The sequence below is a fragment of the Oncorhynchus gorbuscha genome, unplaced genomic scaffold, assembly GCF_021184085.1.
Source record: "Oncorhynchus gorbuscha isolate QuinsamMale2020 ecotype Even-year unplaced genomic scaffold, OgorEven_v1.0 Un_scaffold_855, whole genome shotgun sequence".
Taxonomy (NCBI): Eukaryota; Metazoa; Chordata; class Actinopteri; order Salmoniformes; family Salmonidae; genus Oncorhynchus; species Oncorhynchus gorbuscha.
This window is the reverse complement of record NW_025745844.1, coordinates 15,001-35,000: the sequence shown is the minus strand read 5'-3', so window position 1 is coordinate 35,000 and position 20,000 is coordinate 15,001. Positions and strand designations below refer to the sequence as shown.

The following is a 20,000-nucleotide window of genomic DNA, read 5'->3' as shown; positions in this document are numbered from 1 at the left end:
CAGTTCATTGACCACATCTCTCTATACTGACCCCCTGCCCTCTAACTAAGCCAGTTCATTGACCACATCTCTCTATCCTGACCCCCTGCCCTCTAACTAAGCCAGTTCATTGACCACATCTCTCTCTATACTGACCCCCTGCCCTCTAACTAAGCCAGTTCATTGACCACATCTCTCTATACTGACCCCCTGCCCTCTAACTAAGCCAGATCATTGACCACATCTCTCTCTATCCTCTACAGTCCTGTGAGTTTATATGAAGAGATCCTCCACAAACAGTCAGACAATATTCTCAACTGGAGAAATATCTTAGTCATTTCATTAGGCCATGATGCACAACAGTGCATCAAAGGTTACATGATTGTGTGTGTGTGTGTGTGTGTGTGTGTGTGTGTGTGTGTGTGTGTGTGTGTGTGTGTGTGTGTGTGTGTGTGTGTGTGTGTGTGTGTGTGTGTGTGTGTGTGTGTGTGTGTGTGTGTGTGTGTGTGTGTGTGTGTGTGTGTGTGTGTGTGTGTGTGTAGGCAGCAGCATCAGCGGTGGAGGTGGAGCAGTTCCACAGTGAAGCTAAGATCTGGCTGGACCTGCTGGAGGAAGAAGAGAAACAGGGAGAGAACCTGAAGGAGGAAGATTTCACAGGACAGGACGGGGTAACACACACGCTTCTATTCTGTTCTATTCCATTCTATTCTGTTCTATTCTATTCTTTTCCATTCTGTTCTATTATATTATGTTCTATTCTGTTCATTCTGTTATATTCTATTCTGTTCTATTCTGTTCTATTATGTTCTATTCTATTCTGTTCTATTCTGTTCTATTCTATTCTGTTCTATTCTATTCTGTTCTGTTCTGTTCTATTATATTATGTTCTATTCTATTCCATTCTGTTATATTCTATTCTGTTCTATTCTGTTCTATTATGTTCTATTCTGTTCTGTTCTATTCTGTTCTATTATGTTCTATTCTGTTCTATTCTATTCTGTTCTATTATGTTCTATTATGTTCTATTATATTATGTTCTATTCCATTCTGTTATATTCTATTCTGTTCTATTCTGTTCTATTATGTTCTATTCTGTTCTATTCTATTCTGTTCTATTATGTTCTATTTCTGTTCTTTCATTCTGTAACGTCTTCTATTTCTTTCTTTCATTCTCCCCATCTCTTTCTCTCCCACATCTCTCTCTCTCTCTCTATCTCTCCCCATCTCTCTTTCTCCTCTCTCTCTCTCCCCCCATCTCTCTCTCTCCACGATCTCTCTCCCCCATCTCTCTCTCTCTCTCTCTCTCTCTCTCTCTCTCTCTCTCTCTCTCTCTCTCTCTCTCTCTCTCTCTCTCTCTCTCTCTCTCTCTCTCCCCATCATCTCTCTCTCTCTCCTCTGATCTCTCTCCCTCGATCTCTCATCTCTCTCTCTCTCTCTCCCCCGATCTCTCTCCCCTCTCTCTCTCTCTCTCTCCCCCGATCTCTCTCCCCCATCTCTCGCTCTCTCTCTCTCTCTCCCCCGATCTCTCTCCCCATCTCTCTCTCTCTCCCCACGATCTCTCTCCCCATCTCTCTCTCTCCCTCTCTCTCTCTCCCCACAATCTCTCTCCCCATCTCTCTCTCTCTCTCTCTCTCTCTCTCTCCCCTGATCTCTGTCCCACGATCTCTCTCCCCATCTCTCTCTCTCTCTCTCTCCCCGATCTCTCTCCCTCTCCCCCTCTCTCTCCCCACGATCTATCTCCCCCATCTCTCCCTCTCTCTCTCTCCCCCAATCTCTCTCCCCCATCTCTCCCTCTCTCTCTCCCCCGATCTCTCACCCCCATCTCTCTCTCTCTCTCTCCACGATCTCTCTCCCCATCTCTCTCTCCCTCTCTCTCTCCCCTGATCTCTCTCCCCATCTCTCTCTCCCTCTCCCTCTCACTCTCTCTCCACGATCTCTCTCCCCATCTCTCCCTCTCCCTCTCCCTCTCTCTCCCCCTGATCTCTCTCCCCCATCTCTCTCTCTCTCTCTCCCCCGATCTCTCTCCCCCATCTCTGTGTCTCTCTGGCTCTTCTCTCTGTTGTAGAACTGTGAAGAGGGGGCAGTGAAGGAGCTGTTGCTGAAAGGACAGAAGCTACAGAGGAGAGTTCCAGACCTGGACAAGAAAGAACAGATCAGAATCAAACACAATCAGCTCAACACTAAATACAACAGTGTCATGGTGCAGTATACAGTCTGGGAATAATGGCAACATTGAGAAAAATATAATGTTGTACCATTCTATCATTAGTTCACCTGATTGTGTGTGTGTGTGTGTGTGTGCGTGTGTGCGTGTGTGTGTGTGCGTGCATCTGTGTGTGTGTGTGTGTGTGTGTGTGTGTGTGTGTGTGTGTGTGTGTGTGTGTGTGTGTGTGTGTGTGTGTGTGTGTGTGTGTGTGTGTGTGTGTGTGTGTGTGTGTGTGTGTGTGTGTGTGTGTGTGTGTGTGTGTGTGTAGGACCTGCGTGGTGTGAGGAGGAGGAAGGCCCTAGCGATAGCCCCCCAGTGGTATCAGTACCGTAGGAAGACTGATGACCTTCTCCAGTGGCTGGACGACATTGAGAGGAGCGTGGCTGAACTACCTGATCCAGCAGAGGAACAGAGGGTTAAGGTGAAACCCTCTCTCTTCCTGTCTCTATATCTGTCTCTCCCTTTATATCTCACTCTGATCTATCTGTCTCTCTCTTCTCCTCTCGTTCTGTCTCTCTTCTTCTCTCTTTCTGTCTCTCTTCTCCTCTCTTTCTGTCTCTCTTCTCCTGTCTTTCTGTCTCTCTTCTCCTCTCTTCTCTCTTTCTGTCTCTCTTCTCTCTTTCTGTCTCTCTTCTCCTCTCTTTCTGTCTCTCTTCTCCTCTCTTTCTGTCTCTCTTCTCCTCTCTTCTCTCTTTCTGTCTCTCTTCTCTCTTTCTGTCTCTCTTCTCCTCTCTTTCTGTCTCTCTTCTCCTCTCTTTCTGTCTCTCTTCTCCTGTCTTTCTGTCTCTCTTCTCCTCTCTTCTCTCTTTCTGTCTCTCTCTTCTTTCTGTCTCTCATCTTCTCTCTGTCTTTCTGTCTCTCTTCTTCTCTTTCTCTCTTTCTGTCTCTCTTCTCCTCTCTTTCTGTCTCCTCTCTTTCTGTCTCTCTTCTGTCTCTCTTTCTGTCTCTCCTCTCTTTCTGTCTCTCTTTCTCTCTTTCTGTCTTTCTTCTCCTCTCTTTCTGTCTCTCTTCTCCTCTATTTCTGTCTCTCTTCTCCTCTCATTCTGTCTCTCTTTCTGTCTCTCTTCTCTCTTTCTGTCTCTCTTCTCCTCTCTTTCTGTCTCTCTTCTCCTCTATTTCTGTCTCTCTTCTCCTCTCATTCTGTCTCTCTTTCTGTCTCTCTTCTCTCTTTCTGTCTCTCTTCTCCTCTCTTTCTGTCTCTCTCTTTCTGTCTCTCTTCTCTCTTTCTGTCTCTCTTTTCCTCTCTTTCTGTCTCTCTTCTCCTCTCTTTCTGTCTCTCTTCTCCTCTATTTCTGTCTCTCTTCTCCTCTCATTCTGTCTCTCTTTCTGTCTCTCTTCTCTCTTTCTGTCTCTCTTCTCCTCTCTGTTTAAATATGTATTTCTCTGGGTGTAATCTGACAGTGTGTGTCTTTGTTCCAGGTGATCAAAATGACATTCCGCTAAATTGAACTCCTCTTGAGAGTCACCTGTCATTCTCACCTGTACCTGAAACTACCAGCACTAGATGTCTGTCTGTCTCTCTGTCTTCCAGTCTGTCTGTCTTTCTGCCTGTCCACTCATTTCACCGCTTCTTTTCTGCCCTGCCCTCTAACGGAGGGGTTTTCACATTTATTAAAGTCTGTACCAGATGAAGCCAGACATACTCTCCTTGTGAATCTTCTCTCTCCTCATTTCCCTGATCTAATAAAAAGGGACTCTTATTGTGAATCTTCTCTCTCTTCATTTTCCTGATCTAACTGGAAAGAGTAGATGGTTTCTCCTCTTTCTGGGGAGAATGATCCTGAATGATCCTGAATGATCACTGCCCTGCATGGAAGAGTGTGTGTCTTCCTTACGTGTGTGAGTGAGATCTCTCCCCTGAATGGCTGGTCTGCTAACTGGGTTTTCTCTAAGGTGTGTGTGTGTGTGTGTGTGTGTGTGTGTGTGTGTGTGTGTGTGTGTGTGTGTGTGTGTGTGTGTGTGTGTGTGTGTGTGTGTGTGTGTGTGTGTGTGTGTGTGTGTGTGTGTGTGTGTGTGTGTGTGTGTGTGTGTGTGTGTGTGTGTGTGTGTGTGTGTGTGTGTGTGTGTGTGTGTGTGTGTGTGTGTGTGTGTGTGTGTGTGACTGATATTCCCCCTGGGTGTGACTCTGGCTGGTTTTGTCCCATTCACTAGGAGATTGGCTCAGAGTTCGATGAGAAGAGTGAGGATCTGAAAGAGGTGCAGGGATTGGCCAAAGAACTGTCAGACGCAGGGGCGACCTCGCTGGTGCAGCCCCGCCTCCTCCAGCTCAACACACGCTGGCAGGAGGTGGAGGCTAAATTCACCCCCTACCGCCGACAAAGTGTGAGTTCCCCCTGCTCCGTGCCAATCTGCGCCGTGCCAACTTGTCCCGTGTCAACCAGGGTTGGGTTCAATTCCATTTAAATCCTGTTGAATTCAGGAAGTAATCTGAAATTCCAATTCTCTTCAATGCTTTTCAATGAGCAACATTTGGAATTAGAATTTGGTTTACTTTCTCAATTGATTGGAATTGACAGCATTCCCTGGTGCCAACTTACCCCTGCCCGCTAGCTAGTAATAACCAACTACTAATTATAACCTGCTGCCTCTAACCAGTAGGTTAACCGTGGGATTAAGCTGTCAGCGAAGTCACTAATCCATTTATCAAATAGGAAAGACAAATATCAACCAACTAATATCAATCAGTGAATATCAACCAACTAATATCAATCAGTGAATATCAATCAGTGAATATCAATCAGTGAATATCAATCAACTAATATCAATCAGTGAATATCAACCAACTAATATCAATCAGTGAATATCAATCAGTGAATATCAATCAGTGAATATCAATCAGTGAATATCAACCAACTAATATCAATCAATGAATATCAATCAGTGAATATCAATCAGTGAATATCAATCAGTGAATATCAATCAGTGAATATCAATCAGTGAATATCAATCAGTGAATATCAATCAGTGAATATCAACCAACTAATATCAATCAATGAATATCAATCAGTGAATATCAATCAGTGAATATCAATCAGTGAATATCAATCAGTGAATATCAATCAGTGAATATCAATCAGTGAATATCAATCAGTGAATATCAACCAACTAATATCAATCAGTGAATATCAACCAACTAATATCAATCAGTGAATATCAACCAACTAATATCAATCAGTGAATATCAATCAGTGAATATCAATCAGTGAATATCAACCAACTAATATCAATCAGTGAATATCAATCAGTGAATATCAATCAGTGAATATCAACCAACTAATATCAACAGTGAATATCAACCAATCATATCAATCAGTGAATATCAACCAACTAATATCAATCAGTGAATATCAACCAACTAATATCAATCAGTGAATATCAACCAACTAATATCAATCAGTGAATATCAACCAACTAATATCAATCAGTGAATATCAACCAACTAATATCAATCAGTGAATATCAACCAACTGAATATCAATCAGTGAATATCAACCAACTAATATCAATCAGTGAATATCCACCAACTAATATCAATCAGTGAATATCAATCAGTGAATATCAATCAGTGAATATCAACCAACTAATATCAATCAGTGAATATCAATCAGTGAATATCAATATCAAACATGAAATAAAGGGCTCCTGAATGAGTGAGATGCAAAACAACAGACGTTGATATGATGTAGTTAACCTGTATATCCTAGTCCAATCAGACAGCAGGTATATCCTAGTCCAATCAGACAGCAGGTATATCCTAGTCCAATCAGACAGCAGGTATATCCTAGTCCAATCAGACAGCAGGTATATCCTAGTCCAATCAGACAGCAGGTATATCCTAGTCCAATCAGACAGCAGGTATATCCTAGTCCAATCAGACAGCAGGTATATCCTAGTCCAATCAGACAGCAGGTATATCCTAGTCCAGTCAGACAGCAGGTATATCCTAGTCCAATCAGACAGCAGGTATATCCTAGTCCAATCAGACAGCAGGTATATCCTAGTCCAGACAGACAGCAGGTATATCCTAGTCCAGACAGACAGCAGGTATATCCTAGTCCAATCAGACAGCAGGTATATCCTAGTCCAATCAGACAGCAGGTATATCCTAGTCCAGACAGACAGCAGGTATATCCTAGTCCAATCAGACATCAGGTATATCCTAGTCCAATCAGACATCAGGTATATCCTAGTCCAATCAGACAGCAGGTATATCCTAGTCCAATCAGACAGCAGGTATATCCTAGTCCAATCAGACAGCAGGTATATCCTAGTCCAGTCAGACAGCAGGTATATCCTAGTCCAATCAGACAGCAGGTATATCCTAGTCCAATCAGACAGCAGGTATATCCTAGTCCAGACAGACAGCAGGTATATCCTAGTCCAGACAGACAGCAGGTATATCCTAGTCCAATCAGACAGCAGGTATATCCTAGTCCAATCAGACAGCAGGTATATCCTAGTCCAGACAGACAGCAGGTATATCCTAGTCCAGACAGACAGCAGGTATATCCTAGTCCAGACAGACAGCAGGTATATCCTAGTCCAATCAGACAGCAGGTATATCCTAGTCCAGACAGACAGCAGGTATATCCTAGTCCAGACAGACAGCAGGTATATCCTAGTCCAGACAGACAGCAGGTATATCCTAGTCCAGTCAGACAGCAGGTATATCCTAGTCCAATCAGACAGCAGGTATATCCTAGTCCAGACAGACAGCAGGTATATCCTAGTCCAATCAGACAGCAGGTATATCCTAGTCCAATCAGACAGCAGGTATATCCTAGTCCAGTCAGACAGCAGGTATATCCTAGTCCAGACAGACAGCAGGTATATCCTAGTCCAGACAGACAGCAGGTATATCCTAGTCCAGACAGACAGCAGGTATATCCTAGTCCAATCAGACAGCAGGTATATCCTAGTCCAATCAGACAGCAGGTATATCCTAGTCCAGACAGACAGCAGGTATATCCTAGTCCAGACAGACAGCAGGTATATCCTAGTCCAATCAGACAGCAGGTATATCCTAGTCCAGTCAGACAGCAGGTATATCCTAGTCCAGACAGACAGCAGGTATATCCTAGTCCAGACAGACAGCAGGTATATCCTAGTCCAATCAGACAGCAGGTATATCCTAGTCCAGACAGACAGCAGGTATATCCTAGTCCAATCAGACAGCAGGTATATCCTAGTCCAATCAGACAGCAGGTATATCCTAGTCCAGACAGACAGCAGGTATATCCTAGTCCAATCAGACAGCAGGTATATCCTAGTCCAGACAGACAGCAGGTATATCCTAGTCCAGACAGACAGCAGGTATATCCTAGTCCAGACAGACAGCAGGTATATTCTAGTCCAGACAGACAGCAGGTATATTCTAGTCCAGACAGCAGGTATATTCTAGTCCAGACAGACAGCAGGTATATCCTAGTCCAGTCAGACAGCAGGTATATCCTAGTCCAGACAGACAGCAGGTATATCCTAGTCTAATCAGACAGCAGGTATATCCTAGTCCAATCAGACATCAGGTATATCCTAGTCCAGACAGACAGCAGGTATATCCTAGTCCAGACAGACGGCAGGTATATTCTAGTCCAATCAGACAGCCGTTATATCCTAGTCCAGACAGACAGCAGGTATATCCTAGTCCAATCAGACAGCAGGTATATCCTAGTCCAGTCAGACAGCAGGTATATCCTAGTCCAATCAGACAGCAGGTATATTCTAGTCCAGACAGACAGCAGGTATATCCTAGTCCAGACAGACAGCAGGTATATCCTAGTCCAGACAGACAGCAGGTATATCCTAGTCCAGTCAGACAGCAGGTATATCCTAGTCCAGACAGACAGCAGGTATATCCTAGTCCAGACAGACAGCAGGTATATCCTAGTCCAGTCAGACAGCAGGTATATCCTAGTCCAATCAGACAGCAGGTATATTCTAGTCCAGACAGACCACAGGTATATCCTAGTCCAGACAGACAGCAGGTATATTCTAGTCCAATCAGACAGCAGGTATATCCTAGTCCAGACAGACGGCAGGTATATTCTAGTCCAATCAGACAGCAGGTATATCCTAGTCCAGACAGACAGCAGGTATATCCTAGTCCAATCAGACAGCAGGTATATCCTAGTCCAGTCAGACAGCAGGTATATCCTAGTCCAATCAGACAGCAGGTATATTCTAGTCCAGACAGACAGCAGGTATATCCTAGTCCAGACAGACAGCAGGTATATCCTAGTCCAGACAGACAGCAGGTATATCCTAGTCCAGTCAGACAGCAGGTATATCCTAGTCCAGACAGACAGCAGGTATATCCTAGTCCAGACAGACAGCAGGTATATCCTAGTCCAGACAGACAGCAGGTATATTCTAGTCCAGACAGACAGCAGGTATATCCTAGTCCAGACAGAGCAGGTATATTCTAGTCCAGTCAGACAGCAGGTATATCCTAGTCCAGACAGACAGCAGGTATATTCTAGTCCAGACAGACAGCAGGTATATCCTAGTCCAGTCAGACAGCAGGTATATCCTAGTCCAAACAGACAGCAGGTATATTCTAGTCCAGTCAGACAGCAGGTATATCCTAGTCCAAACAGACAGCAGGTATATCCTAGTCCAATCAGACAGCAGGTATATTCTAGTCCAGTCAGACAGCAGGTATATTCTAGTCCAGACAGACAGCAGGTATATTCTAGTCCAGTCAGACAGCAGGTATATTCTAGTCCAGACAGACAGCAGGTATATTCTAGTCCAAACAGACAGCAGGTATATTCTAGTCCAAACAGACAGCAGGTATATTCTAGTCCAGACAGACAGCAGGTATATTCTAGTCCAATCAGACAGCAGGTATATCCTAGTGCAGACAGACGGCAGGTATATCCTAGTCCAATCAGACAGCAGGTATATCCTAATCCAGTCCGATAGCAAGTCTCTTAATAACAAGGGTCTGTTAACAAGTTATTGAAGGCCCCAGACAGGATTACTGAGGGGATGACATGTAGCTTTCAGACAGGATTACTGAGGGGATGATGTGTAGCTTTCAGACAGTATTACTGAGGGGATGATGTGTAGCTTTCAGACAGGATTACTGAGGGGATGATGTGTAGCTTTCAGACAGTATTACTGAGGGGATGACATGTAGCTTACAGACAGTATTACTGAGGGGATGATGACATGTAGCTTTCAGACAGTATTACTGAGGGGATGACATGTAGCTTTCAGACATTATTACTGAGGGGATGATGTGTAGCTTTCAGACAGTATTACTGAGGGGATGATGATGTGTAGCTTTCAGACAGTATTACTGAGAGGATGATGTGTAGCTTTCAGACAGTATTACTGAGGGGATGACATGTAGCTTTCAGACAGTATTACTGAGGGGATGATGTGTAGCTTTCAGACAGTATTACTGAGGGGATGATGTGTAGCTTTCAGACATTATTACTGAGGGGATGATGTGTAGCTTTCAGACAGTATTACTGAGGGGATGACTAGCTTTCAGACAGTATTACTGAAGGGATGATGTATCAGACATTATTACTGAGGGGATGAGTCTTTCAGACAGTATTACTGAGGGGATGATGTGGCTTTCAGACAGTATTACTGAGGGGATGACATGTAGCTTTCAGACATTACAGGATATTCAGACAGTATTACTGAGGGGATGAGTGTAACTTTCAGACAGTATTACTGAGGGATGATGTGTAGCTTTCAGACAGTATTACTGAGGGGATGATGTGTAGCTTTCAGACAGTATTACTGAGGGGATGATGTGTAGCTTTCAGACATTATTACTGAGGGGATGATGTGTAGCAGGTTTCAGACATTATTACTGAGGGATGATGTGTAGCTTTCAGACAGGTATTACTGAGGGGATGATGTCTAGCTTTCAGACAGTATTACTGAGGGGATGATGTGTAGCTTTCAGACACATTATTACTGAGGGGATGATGTGTAGCTTTCAGACAGTATTACTGAGGGATGACTAGCTTTCAGACAGTATTACTGAGGGGATGATGTGTAGCTTTCAGACAGTATTACTGAGGGGATGATGTGTAGCTTTCAGACAGTATTACTGAGGGGATGTAGCTTTCCAGACAGACTGAGGGGATGATGTGTAGCTTTCAGACAGGTATTACTGAGGGGATGATGTGTAGCTTTCAGACATAGCTTTCAGACAGTATTACTGAGGGGATGATGTGTAGCTTTCAGACAGTATTACTGAGGGATGATGTGTAGCCTTCAGACAGTATTACTGAGGGGATGATGACATGTAGCTTTCAGACAGTATTACTGAGGGGATGATGTGTAGCTTTCAGACATTATTACTGAGGGGATGATGTGTAACTTTCAGACAGTATTACTGAGGGGATGATGTGTAGCTTTCAGACAGTATTACTGAGGGGATGATGTGTAGCTTTCAGACAGTATTACTGAGGGGATGATGTGTAGCTTTCAGACATTATTACTGAGGGGATGATGTGTAGCTTTCAGACATTATTACTGAGGGGATGATGTGTAGCTTTCAGACATTATTACTGAGGGGATGATGTCAGACTATTACTGAGGGGATGATGTGTAGCTTTCAGACATTATTACTGAGGGGATGATGTGTAGCTTTCAGACAGTATTACTGAGGGGATGATGTGTAGCTTTCAGACAGGATTACTGAGGGGATGATGTGTAGCTTTCAGACAGTATTACTGAGGGGATGATGTGTAGCTTTCAGACAGTATTACTGAGGGGATGATGTGTAGCTTTCAGACAGTATTACTGAGGGGATGATGTGTAGCTTTCAGACAGTATTACTGAGGGGATGATGTGTAGCTTTCAGACAGTATTACTGAGGGGATGATGTGTAGCTTTCAGACATTATTACTGAGGGGATGATGTGTAGCTTTCAGACAGTATTACTGAGGGGATGATGTGTAGCTTTCAGACAGTATTACTGAGGGGATGATGTGTAGCTTTCAGACAGTATTACTGAGGGGATGATGACATGTAGCTTTCAGACAGTATTACTGAGGGGATGATGTGTAGCTTTCAGACAGTATTACTGAGGGGATGATGTGTGGCTTTCAGACAGTATTACTGAATGGGGGTTTTCTAGTTTTCCTCCTCAGTTGCATCATCCAGGTGTTCATCCCTCCATCCTTCCCTCAGTGTGTGAAGACGCAGCATGTTACACACCTGGCCTCTGAGTTGCTGTTCTGTTGTGTTCTGTTTCTGGTTTCCTGCCTCACATCACCACCGCATGTCCTGTCAATCAACATGGGTTGTGTCAATCACAGTCACCTGACCCCTGTCTGGAGTCACAACCAATCAATGACCCTCATGTATGTATCCAGTCTCCCAATGAAAACGCACCATACTCAAATCTTCACACAGGGCTCCACACACATGAACACCTGCCTGTGTGGCAGGGCTGATGAATGAAACATTGGATTGGTGTGGAGGGGTGTGTTTAGTCATGTGAGTTGGATCATAGAGACATTTGGCTGCTTTTAAAAACATCCAGGCATCAGTAGACCACAAAACAAGACAAGCATCAGTAGACCACAAAACAAGACAAGCATCAGTAGACCACAAAACAAGACAGGCATCAGTAGACCACAAAACAAGACAAGCATCAGTAGACCACAAAACAAGACAGGCATCAGTAGACCACAAAACAAGAAGGCATCAGTAGACCACAAAACAAGACAAGCATCAGTAGACCACAAAACAAGACAGGCATCAGTAAACAAGACAAGCATCAGTAGACCACAAAACAAGACAAGCATCAGTAGACCACAAAACAAGACAAGCATCAGTAGACCACAAAACATCAGTAGACCACAAAACAAGACAAACCCACATGTAGTCTACATCCATCTATATTTGGCAAGGCATACAGTATCAACAGTGAACACACATGAACACTATGGTGGCTGTTTCTGTCACGGTACGTCAATGACCCCTATCAATGACCCCTATCAATGACCCCTTCCTGGACCCCAGGAAGTGTATCTGCTGCCAAAGCAGCAGCTAATGGGGATCCATAATAAATACAAATGACCAGGTATTTAACTGTGAAATCCCACTGTATTTACACGGTATAGACCTATGAATGACTACTTCTGTCCTCATGACTGAACCTACTCTGCCATAGCCTAGTTCCAGATCTGTTGGTGCTGTGTAGCGGACTGGTTGGAACCAGGCTAACTTTAACATACTCTTAACACACAACGCACGTCTTTGTGTCAACTCACAACGAGATCCATTTTCTGATCATTAAGAAACAGAGCCGACATAAGAGGTGAGATGGTTATGTCTTGATGTTGTTGTATTTGGGCTAAAAGGTGAGTTGAAGTGCTGTTGTGAAGTTCTGGGGAACACTGTTAGGTGCATGATGGGATTGTTGGATGACTTCCATTGGGTTACAATTAAGAGCAACACACACAATATATATATACAGCAGACGCACAACCACAGGGACACAGTCAAGCTGTACCTTTTACTGTGTTCTGTGCATATGACAAATCCACGTGTGAATCAGGCGTAAGACAGTGAGCTACACTGAGTAACGAACTGTGTTTATGACAGGATGGATTAAACACTACTGACTGGCTCATTAAACTCTCTTCTGCTCTGTCTGTCAGACTCTAAATGAACTTTACCGACACCTGTGTCCTCAATCACCTTTCTCCCTGTTCGTCAGTATTTACTCAGGTTTCTATAACCCACACATTATATCAGGTTGTCTGTCTATCCTCTCTCTCTCTCTCTCTCTCTCTCTCTCTCTCTCTCTCTCTCTCTCTCTCTCTCTCTCTCTCTCTCTCTCTCTCTCTCTCTCTCTCTCTCTCTCTCTAATCCAACCTTTTCTTCAGTATTTACTCAGGTTTCTATAACCCACACATTATATCAGGTTATCTGTCTATCTCTCTCTCTCTCTCTCTCTCTCTCTCTCTCTCTCTCTCTCTCTCTCTCTCTCTCTAATTCAACCTGTTCTTCAGTATTTACTCAGGTTTCTATAACCCACACATTATATCAGGTCTCTCTCTCTCTCTCTCTCTCTCTCTCTCTCTCTCTCTAATTCAACCTTTTCTTCAGTATTTACTCAGGTTTCTATAACCCACACATTATATCAGGTTATCTGTCCTCCTCTCTCTCTCTCTCTCTCTAATTCAACCTGTTCTTCAGTATTTACTCAGGTTTCTATAACCCACACATTATATCAGGTTATCTATCTCTCTCTCTCTCTCTCTCTCTCTCTCTCTCTCTCTCTCTCTCTCTCTCTCTCTCTCTCTCTCTCTCTCTCTCTCTCTCTCTAATCCAACCTGTTCTTCAGTATTTACTCAGGTTTCTATAACCCACACATTATATCAGGTTATCTATTCTCTCTCTCTCTCTCTCTCTCTCTCTCTCTCTCTCTCTCTCTCTCTCTCTCTAATTCAACCTTTTCTTCAGTATTTACTCAGGTTTCTATAACCCACACATTATATCAGGTTATCTATCCTCCTCTCTCTCTATCTCTCTAATTCAACCTGTTCTTCAGTATTTACTCAGGTTTCTATAACCCACACATTATATCAGGTTATCTATCCTCCTCTCTCTCTCTCTCTCTCTCTCTCTAATTCAACCTGTTCTTCAGTATTTACTCAGGTTTCTATAACCCACACATTATATCAGGTTGTCTATCCTCCTCTCTGTAACGACGTTCGTCTGTTGTAAGAAGAGAGTCAGACCGAAATGCAGCGTGTAGGTTACTCATGACTTTAATGAATGATAAGACGGTACATGAAATAACTGAAATACGAAAACAACAAACGAAACGAGAAACTAATTACAGCCTATCTGGTGAATACAACACAGAGACAGGAACAAACACCCACAAAATACACAGCGAAACTCAGGCTGTCTAAATACGGTTCTCAATCAGAGACAACGACAAGCACCTGACTCTGATTGAGAATCGCCTCAGGCAGCCAAGCCTAACAACACCCCTAATCAGCCGCAATCCCAAATAATACAAACCCCAATACGAATACAACATATAAACCCATGTCACACCCTGGCCTACCCAAACATATAACAAAAACACAAAATACAATGACCAAGGCGTGACACTCTCTCTCTCTCTCTATCTCTAATTCAACCTGTTCTTCAGTATTTACTCAGGTTTCTATAACCCACACATTATATCAGGTTATCTATCCTCTCTCTCTCTCTCTCTCTCTCTCTCTCTCTCTCTCTCTCTCTCTCTCTCTCTCTCTCTCTCTCTCTCTCTCTCTCTCTCTCTCTCTCTCTCTCTCTCTCTCTCTCTCTCTCTCTCTAATTCAACCTGTTCTTCAGTATTTACTCACATTTAAAGGTTCAGTACTCTCACTCTGACCTCTTCATGTTTATCCATTTCTATTTTTACAACAAGACAGCTGAATAAATATCGGGACAAGGTTGTGAATCTCATTATACAAGGTTTATACAGGAGCACAAGACAGCTGAATAAATATCGGGACAGGTTTATATAGGTGCACAAGACAGCTGAATAAATATCGGGACAGGTTTATATAGATGCACAAGACAGCTGAATAAATATAGGGACAGGTTTATATAGGTGCACAAGACAGCTGAATAAATATCGGGACAGGTTTATATAGGTGCACAAGACAGCTGAATAAATATCGGGACAGGTTTATATAGGTGCACAAGACAGCTGAATAAATATTGGGACAGGTTTATATAGGTGCACAAGACAGCTGAATAAATATCGGGACAGGTTTATATAGGTGCACAAGACAGCTGAATACATATCAGGACAGGTTGATATAGGTGCAGCTGAATAAATATCGGGACAGGTTTATATAGGTGCACAAGACAGCTGAATAAATATCGGGACAGGTTTATATAGGTGCACAAGACAGCTGAATACATATCGGGACAGGTTGATATAAGTGCAGCTGAATAAATATCGGGACAGGTTTATATAGGTGCACAAGACAGCTGAATAAATATCGGGACAGGTTGATATAGGTGCAGCTGAATAAATATCGGGACAGGTTATATATAGACAGTGAATAAATATCGGGACAGGTTTATATAGAAGAACAAGACAGGGACAGGTTAAATATCGGGACAGGTTTATATTTAACCAGCCTACCTGAATAAATATAAAGGGAAATAAATTAAATATAGGTGCAGCTGAATAAATATCGGGACAGGATATAGGTGCAGCTGAATAAATATCGGGACAGGTTTATATAGGTGCATCTGAATACATATCGGGACAGGTTAATATAGGTGCAGCTGAATACATATCGGGACAGGTTTATATAGGTGCAGCTGAATAAATATTGGGACAGGTTTATATAGGTGCAGCTGAATAAATATCGGGACAGGTTTATATAGGTGCAGCTGAATAAATATCGGGACAGGTTTATATAGGTGCAGCTGAATAAATATCGGGACAGGTTTATATGGGAGCAGCTGAATAAATATCGGGACAGGTTTATATAGGTGCCGTGGAAGTGGGACGTTTCCACCGGATGAGAAATCGTTAAGAACATGAAGGTTCCATGTCAGAATGTGATTTTCCCAGATAAAGTGTCTCATATGAGTCATGGAAGTGATTAAGAACAACACTTAATGACAGGAGAGAGTTATGAGTTACTGCGTCTTATGTTAATATCCAGGAAGGAGTGTAAAAACTGAATGAATATATATATATATTTTTTTAAAGAGAAATCATGTAAATAGATAGTGAGGGATTAGAGAGGTATTGTACTAGAACACAGCACAGGAATAACAATAAACACTGTCTTGACTGAACCCTCTGTGAAGGTATCTACAGTATGTAGTGGTAGGTAGCCTACCCCCTCTGTGAAGGTATCTACAGTATATAGTGGTAGGTAGCCTACCCCCTCTGTGAAGGTATCTACAGTATATAGTGGTAGGTAGCCTACCCCCTCTGTGAAGGTATCTACAGTATATATTGGTAGGTAGCCTACCCACTCTGTGAAGGTATCTACAGTATATAGTGGTAGGTAGCCTACCCACTCTGTGAAGGTATCTACAGTATATAGTGGTAGGTAGCCTACCCACTCTGTGAAGGTATCTACAGTATATAGTGGTAGGTAGCCTACCCTCTCTGTGAAGGTATCTACAGTATATAGTGGTAGGTAGCCTACCCCCTCTGTGAAGGTATCTACAGTATATAGTGGTAGGTAGCCTACCCCCTCTGTGAAGGTATCTACAGTATATAGTGGTAGGTAGCCTACACTCTCTGTGAAGGTATCTACAGTATATAGTGGTAGGGAACCATACCCCCTCTGTTAAGGTATCTACAGTATATAGTGGTAGGTAGCCTACACTCTCTGTGAAGGTATCTACAGTATATAGTGGTAGGGAACCATACCCCCTCTGTGAAGGTATCTACAGTATATAGTGGTAGGGAACCATACCCCCTCTGTGAAGGTATCTACAGTATGCAGTGGTAGGGAACCATACCCCCTCTGTGAAGGTATCTACAGTATGCAGTGGTAGGGAACCATACCCGCTCTGTGAAGGTATCTATAGTATAAAGTGGTAGGGCAAGGATGTTTTCCTGACCAAGTACCAGAACAACTCCTGACCCCAGTAGGAATATCAACTGATGAGGATCTATCAGTAATAGATGGTTTTGTGTTTAGTGTTGTTTAATATTGTATAGTTTGTGTAGTTCAGAATGAGTTTGGGGTTAATGTTCAGTTATAATTGAGCGTGTGTGTGTGTGTGTGTGTGTGTGTGTGTGTGTGTGTGTGTGTGTGTGTGTGTGTGTGTGTGTGTGTGTGTGTGTGTGTGTGTGTGTGTGTGTGTGTGTGTGTGTGTGTGTGTGTGTGTGTGTGTGTGTGTGTGTGTGTAGGAGTACCTGGGAGAGCTGCAGACCCTGCTACGTTCCGTCTCTGAGACAGATTTCCAACTGAACTCTCCTGAGTACTGGCAGGCCGTCTTCTACAACCTACCCCAGCAGGGACAGTGCCTTCAGGTCAGTGCGTGTGTGTATGTGTGTTTCATACTGTTGGTTTCAAACGTGTATATGTACGTGTGTGTGTGTGGTTAACATGTGTGTGTGCGCGCCTGTCTGCCTACGTCCCTGTGTCTCAGGAGGTGAAGGTGAATCTGAAGAACCTCCGCCCCCCTGTAGAGGGCGCTCTAGCCAGGAGAGAGGAGGTGGTGGCCATCGCCACTCCAGCAGAGAGAACCAGGGTCCAGGAGACAGCTCTGCTGCTCAACACTAACTGGGACAAAGTCAACAAGCTGTACCTGGACAGGCTCAGGTACATACCAGGAATAATGGGAATCTATTGGGGACATAATGGGGTTACTAACTCTGGACAGGAAGGACTGGGTCAACAGGAAGACAAACTAGACCAGGGAGGGCCAACCCTCCTCATGGGGAGACACCAGGTGTGAGCTGTTTAACTAGGAGACCAGGGAGGGCCAACCCTCCTCATGGGGAGACACCAGGTGTGAGCTGTTTAACTAGGAGACCAGGGAGGGCCAACCCTCCTCATGGGGAGGCACGAGGTGTGAGCTGTTTAACTAGGAGATCAGGGAGGGCCAACCCTCCTCATGGGGAGACACGAGGTGTGAGCTGTTTAACTAGGAGACCAGGGAGGGCCAACCCTCCTCATGGGGAGACACCAGGTGTGAGCTGTTTAACTAGGAGACCAGGGAGGGCCAACCCTCCTCATGGGGAGGCACGAGGTGTGAGCTGTTTAACTAGGAGATCAGGGAGGGCCAACCCTCCTCATGGGGAGACACAGGTGTGAGCTGTTTAACTAGGAGACCAGGGAGGGCCAACCCTCCTCATGGGGAGACACCAGGTGTGAGCTGTTTAACTAGGAGACCAGGGAGGGCCAACCCTCCTCATGGGGAGACACGAGGTGTGAGCTGTTTAACTAGGAGATCAGGGAGGGCCAACCCTCCTCATGGGGAGACACGAGGTGTGAGCTGTTTAACTAGGAGACCAGGGAGGGCCAACCCTCCTCATGGGGAGACACCAGGTGTGAGCTGTTTAACTAGGAGATCAGGGAGGGCCAACCCTCCTCATGGGGAGACACCAGGTGTGAGCTGTTTAACTAGGAGACCAGGGAGGGCCAACCCTCCTCATGGGGAGACACCAGGTGTGAGCTGTTTAACTAGGAGATCAGGGAGGGCCAACCCTCCTCATGGGGAGACACCAGGTGTGAGCTGTTTAACTAGGAAACCAGGGAGGGCCAACCCTCCTCATGGGGAGACATGAGGTGTGAGCTGTTTAACTAGGAGATCAGGGAGGGCCAACCCTCCTCATGGGGAGACATGAGGTGTGAGCTGTTTAACTAGGAGATCAGGGAGGGCCAACCCTCCTCATGGGGAGACACCAGGTGTGAGCTGTTTAACTAGGAGACCAGGGAGAGCCAACCCTCCTCATGGGGAGACACGAGGTGTGAGCTGTTTAACTAGGAGACCAGGGAGGGCCAACCCTCCTCATGGGGAGACACCAGGTGTGAGCTGTTTAACTAGGAGACCAGGGAGGGCCAACCCTCCTCATGGGGAGACACCAGGTGTGAGCTGTTTAACTAGGAGACCAGGGAGGGCCAACCCTCCTCATGGGGAGACACCAGGTGTGAGCTGTTTAACTAGGAGACCAGGGAGGGCCAACCCTCCTCATGGGGAGACACCAGGTGTGAGCTGTTTAACTAGGAGACCAGGGAGGGCCAACCCTCCTCATGGGGAGACACCAGGTGTGAGCTGTTTAACTAGGAGACCAGGGAGGGCCAACCCTCCTCATGGGGAGACACCAGGTGTGAGCTGTTTAACTAGGAGACCAGGGAGGGCCAACCCTCCTCATGGGGAGACACCAGGTGTGAGCTGACTAGCTAGACTAACTAACTAGTAGACAAGCTACAGTATCATCATCACCACTAGACTAACTAACTAGTAGACAAATTAGAGTAACATTATCACCACTTGACTAACTAACTAGACAAGTTACAGTAACATCATCACCACTAGACTAACTAACTAGACAAGCTACAGTAACATCATCCCCACTAGACTAACTAACTAGACAAGTTACAGTAACACCATCACCACTAGACTAACTAACTAGTAGACAAGCTACAGTAACATCATCACCACTAGACTAACTAACTAGTAGACAAGTTACAGTAACACCATCACCACTAGACTAACTAACTAGTAGACAAGCTACAGTAACATTATCACCACTAGACTAACTAACTAGACAAGCTACAGAAACATCACCACCACTAGACTAACTCACTAGTAGACAAGCTACAGTAATATCATCACCACTAGACTAACTAACTAGTAGACAAGTTACAGTAACACCATCACCACTAGACTAACTAACTAGTAGACAAGCTACAGTAACACCATCACCACTAGACTAACTAACTAGTAGACAAGCTACAGTAACATCATCACCACTAGACTAACTAACTAGACAAGCTACAGTAACACCATCACCACTAGACTAACTAACTAGTAGACAAGCTACAGTAACATCATCACCACTAGACTAACTAACTAGTAGACAAGCTACAGTAACATCATCACCACTAGACTAACTAACTAGACAAGCTACAGTAACATCATCACCACTAGACTAACTAACTAGTAGACAAGCTACAGTAACATCATCACCACTAGACTAACTAACTAGTAGACAAGCTACAGTAACATCATCACCACTAGACTAACTCACTAGTAGACAAGCTACAGTAATATCATCACCACTAGACTAACTAACTAACTAACTCACCACTAGTAGACAAGCTACAGTAACATCATC

The 20,000-nt window shown here is 44.2% G+C and overlaps 1 protein-coding gene across 1 annotated transcript in view; it reads left to right on the top strand.

The window, feature by feature from the left end:
- Positions 1–20,000, top strand: part of LOC124020562 (dystrophin-like) — a 24,577-nt gene that overhangs the window by 2,448 nt on the left and 2,129 nt on the right. The window contains exons 3-8 of the mRNA XM_046335805.1: positions 522–647; positions 2,045–2,179; positions 2,454–2,606; positions 4,337–4,507; positions 17,064–17,186; positions 17,306–17,478. Of these exons, the coding sequence (XP_046191761.1) occupies positions 522–647; positions 2,045–2,179; positions 2,454–2,606; positions 4,337–4,507; positions 17,064–17,186; positions 17,306–17,478 (881 nt within the window). The remainder of the gene's footprint in view (positions 1–521; positions 648–2,044; positions 2,180–2,453; positions 2,607–4,336; positions 4,508–17,063; positions 17,187–17,305; positions 17,479–20,000) is intronic.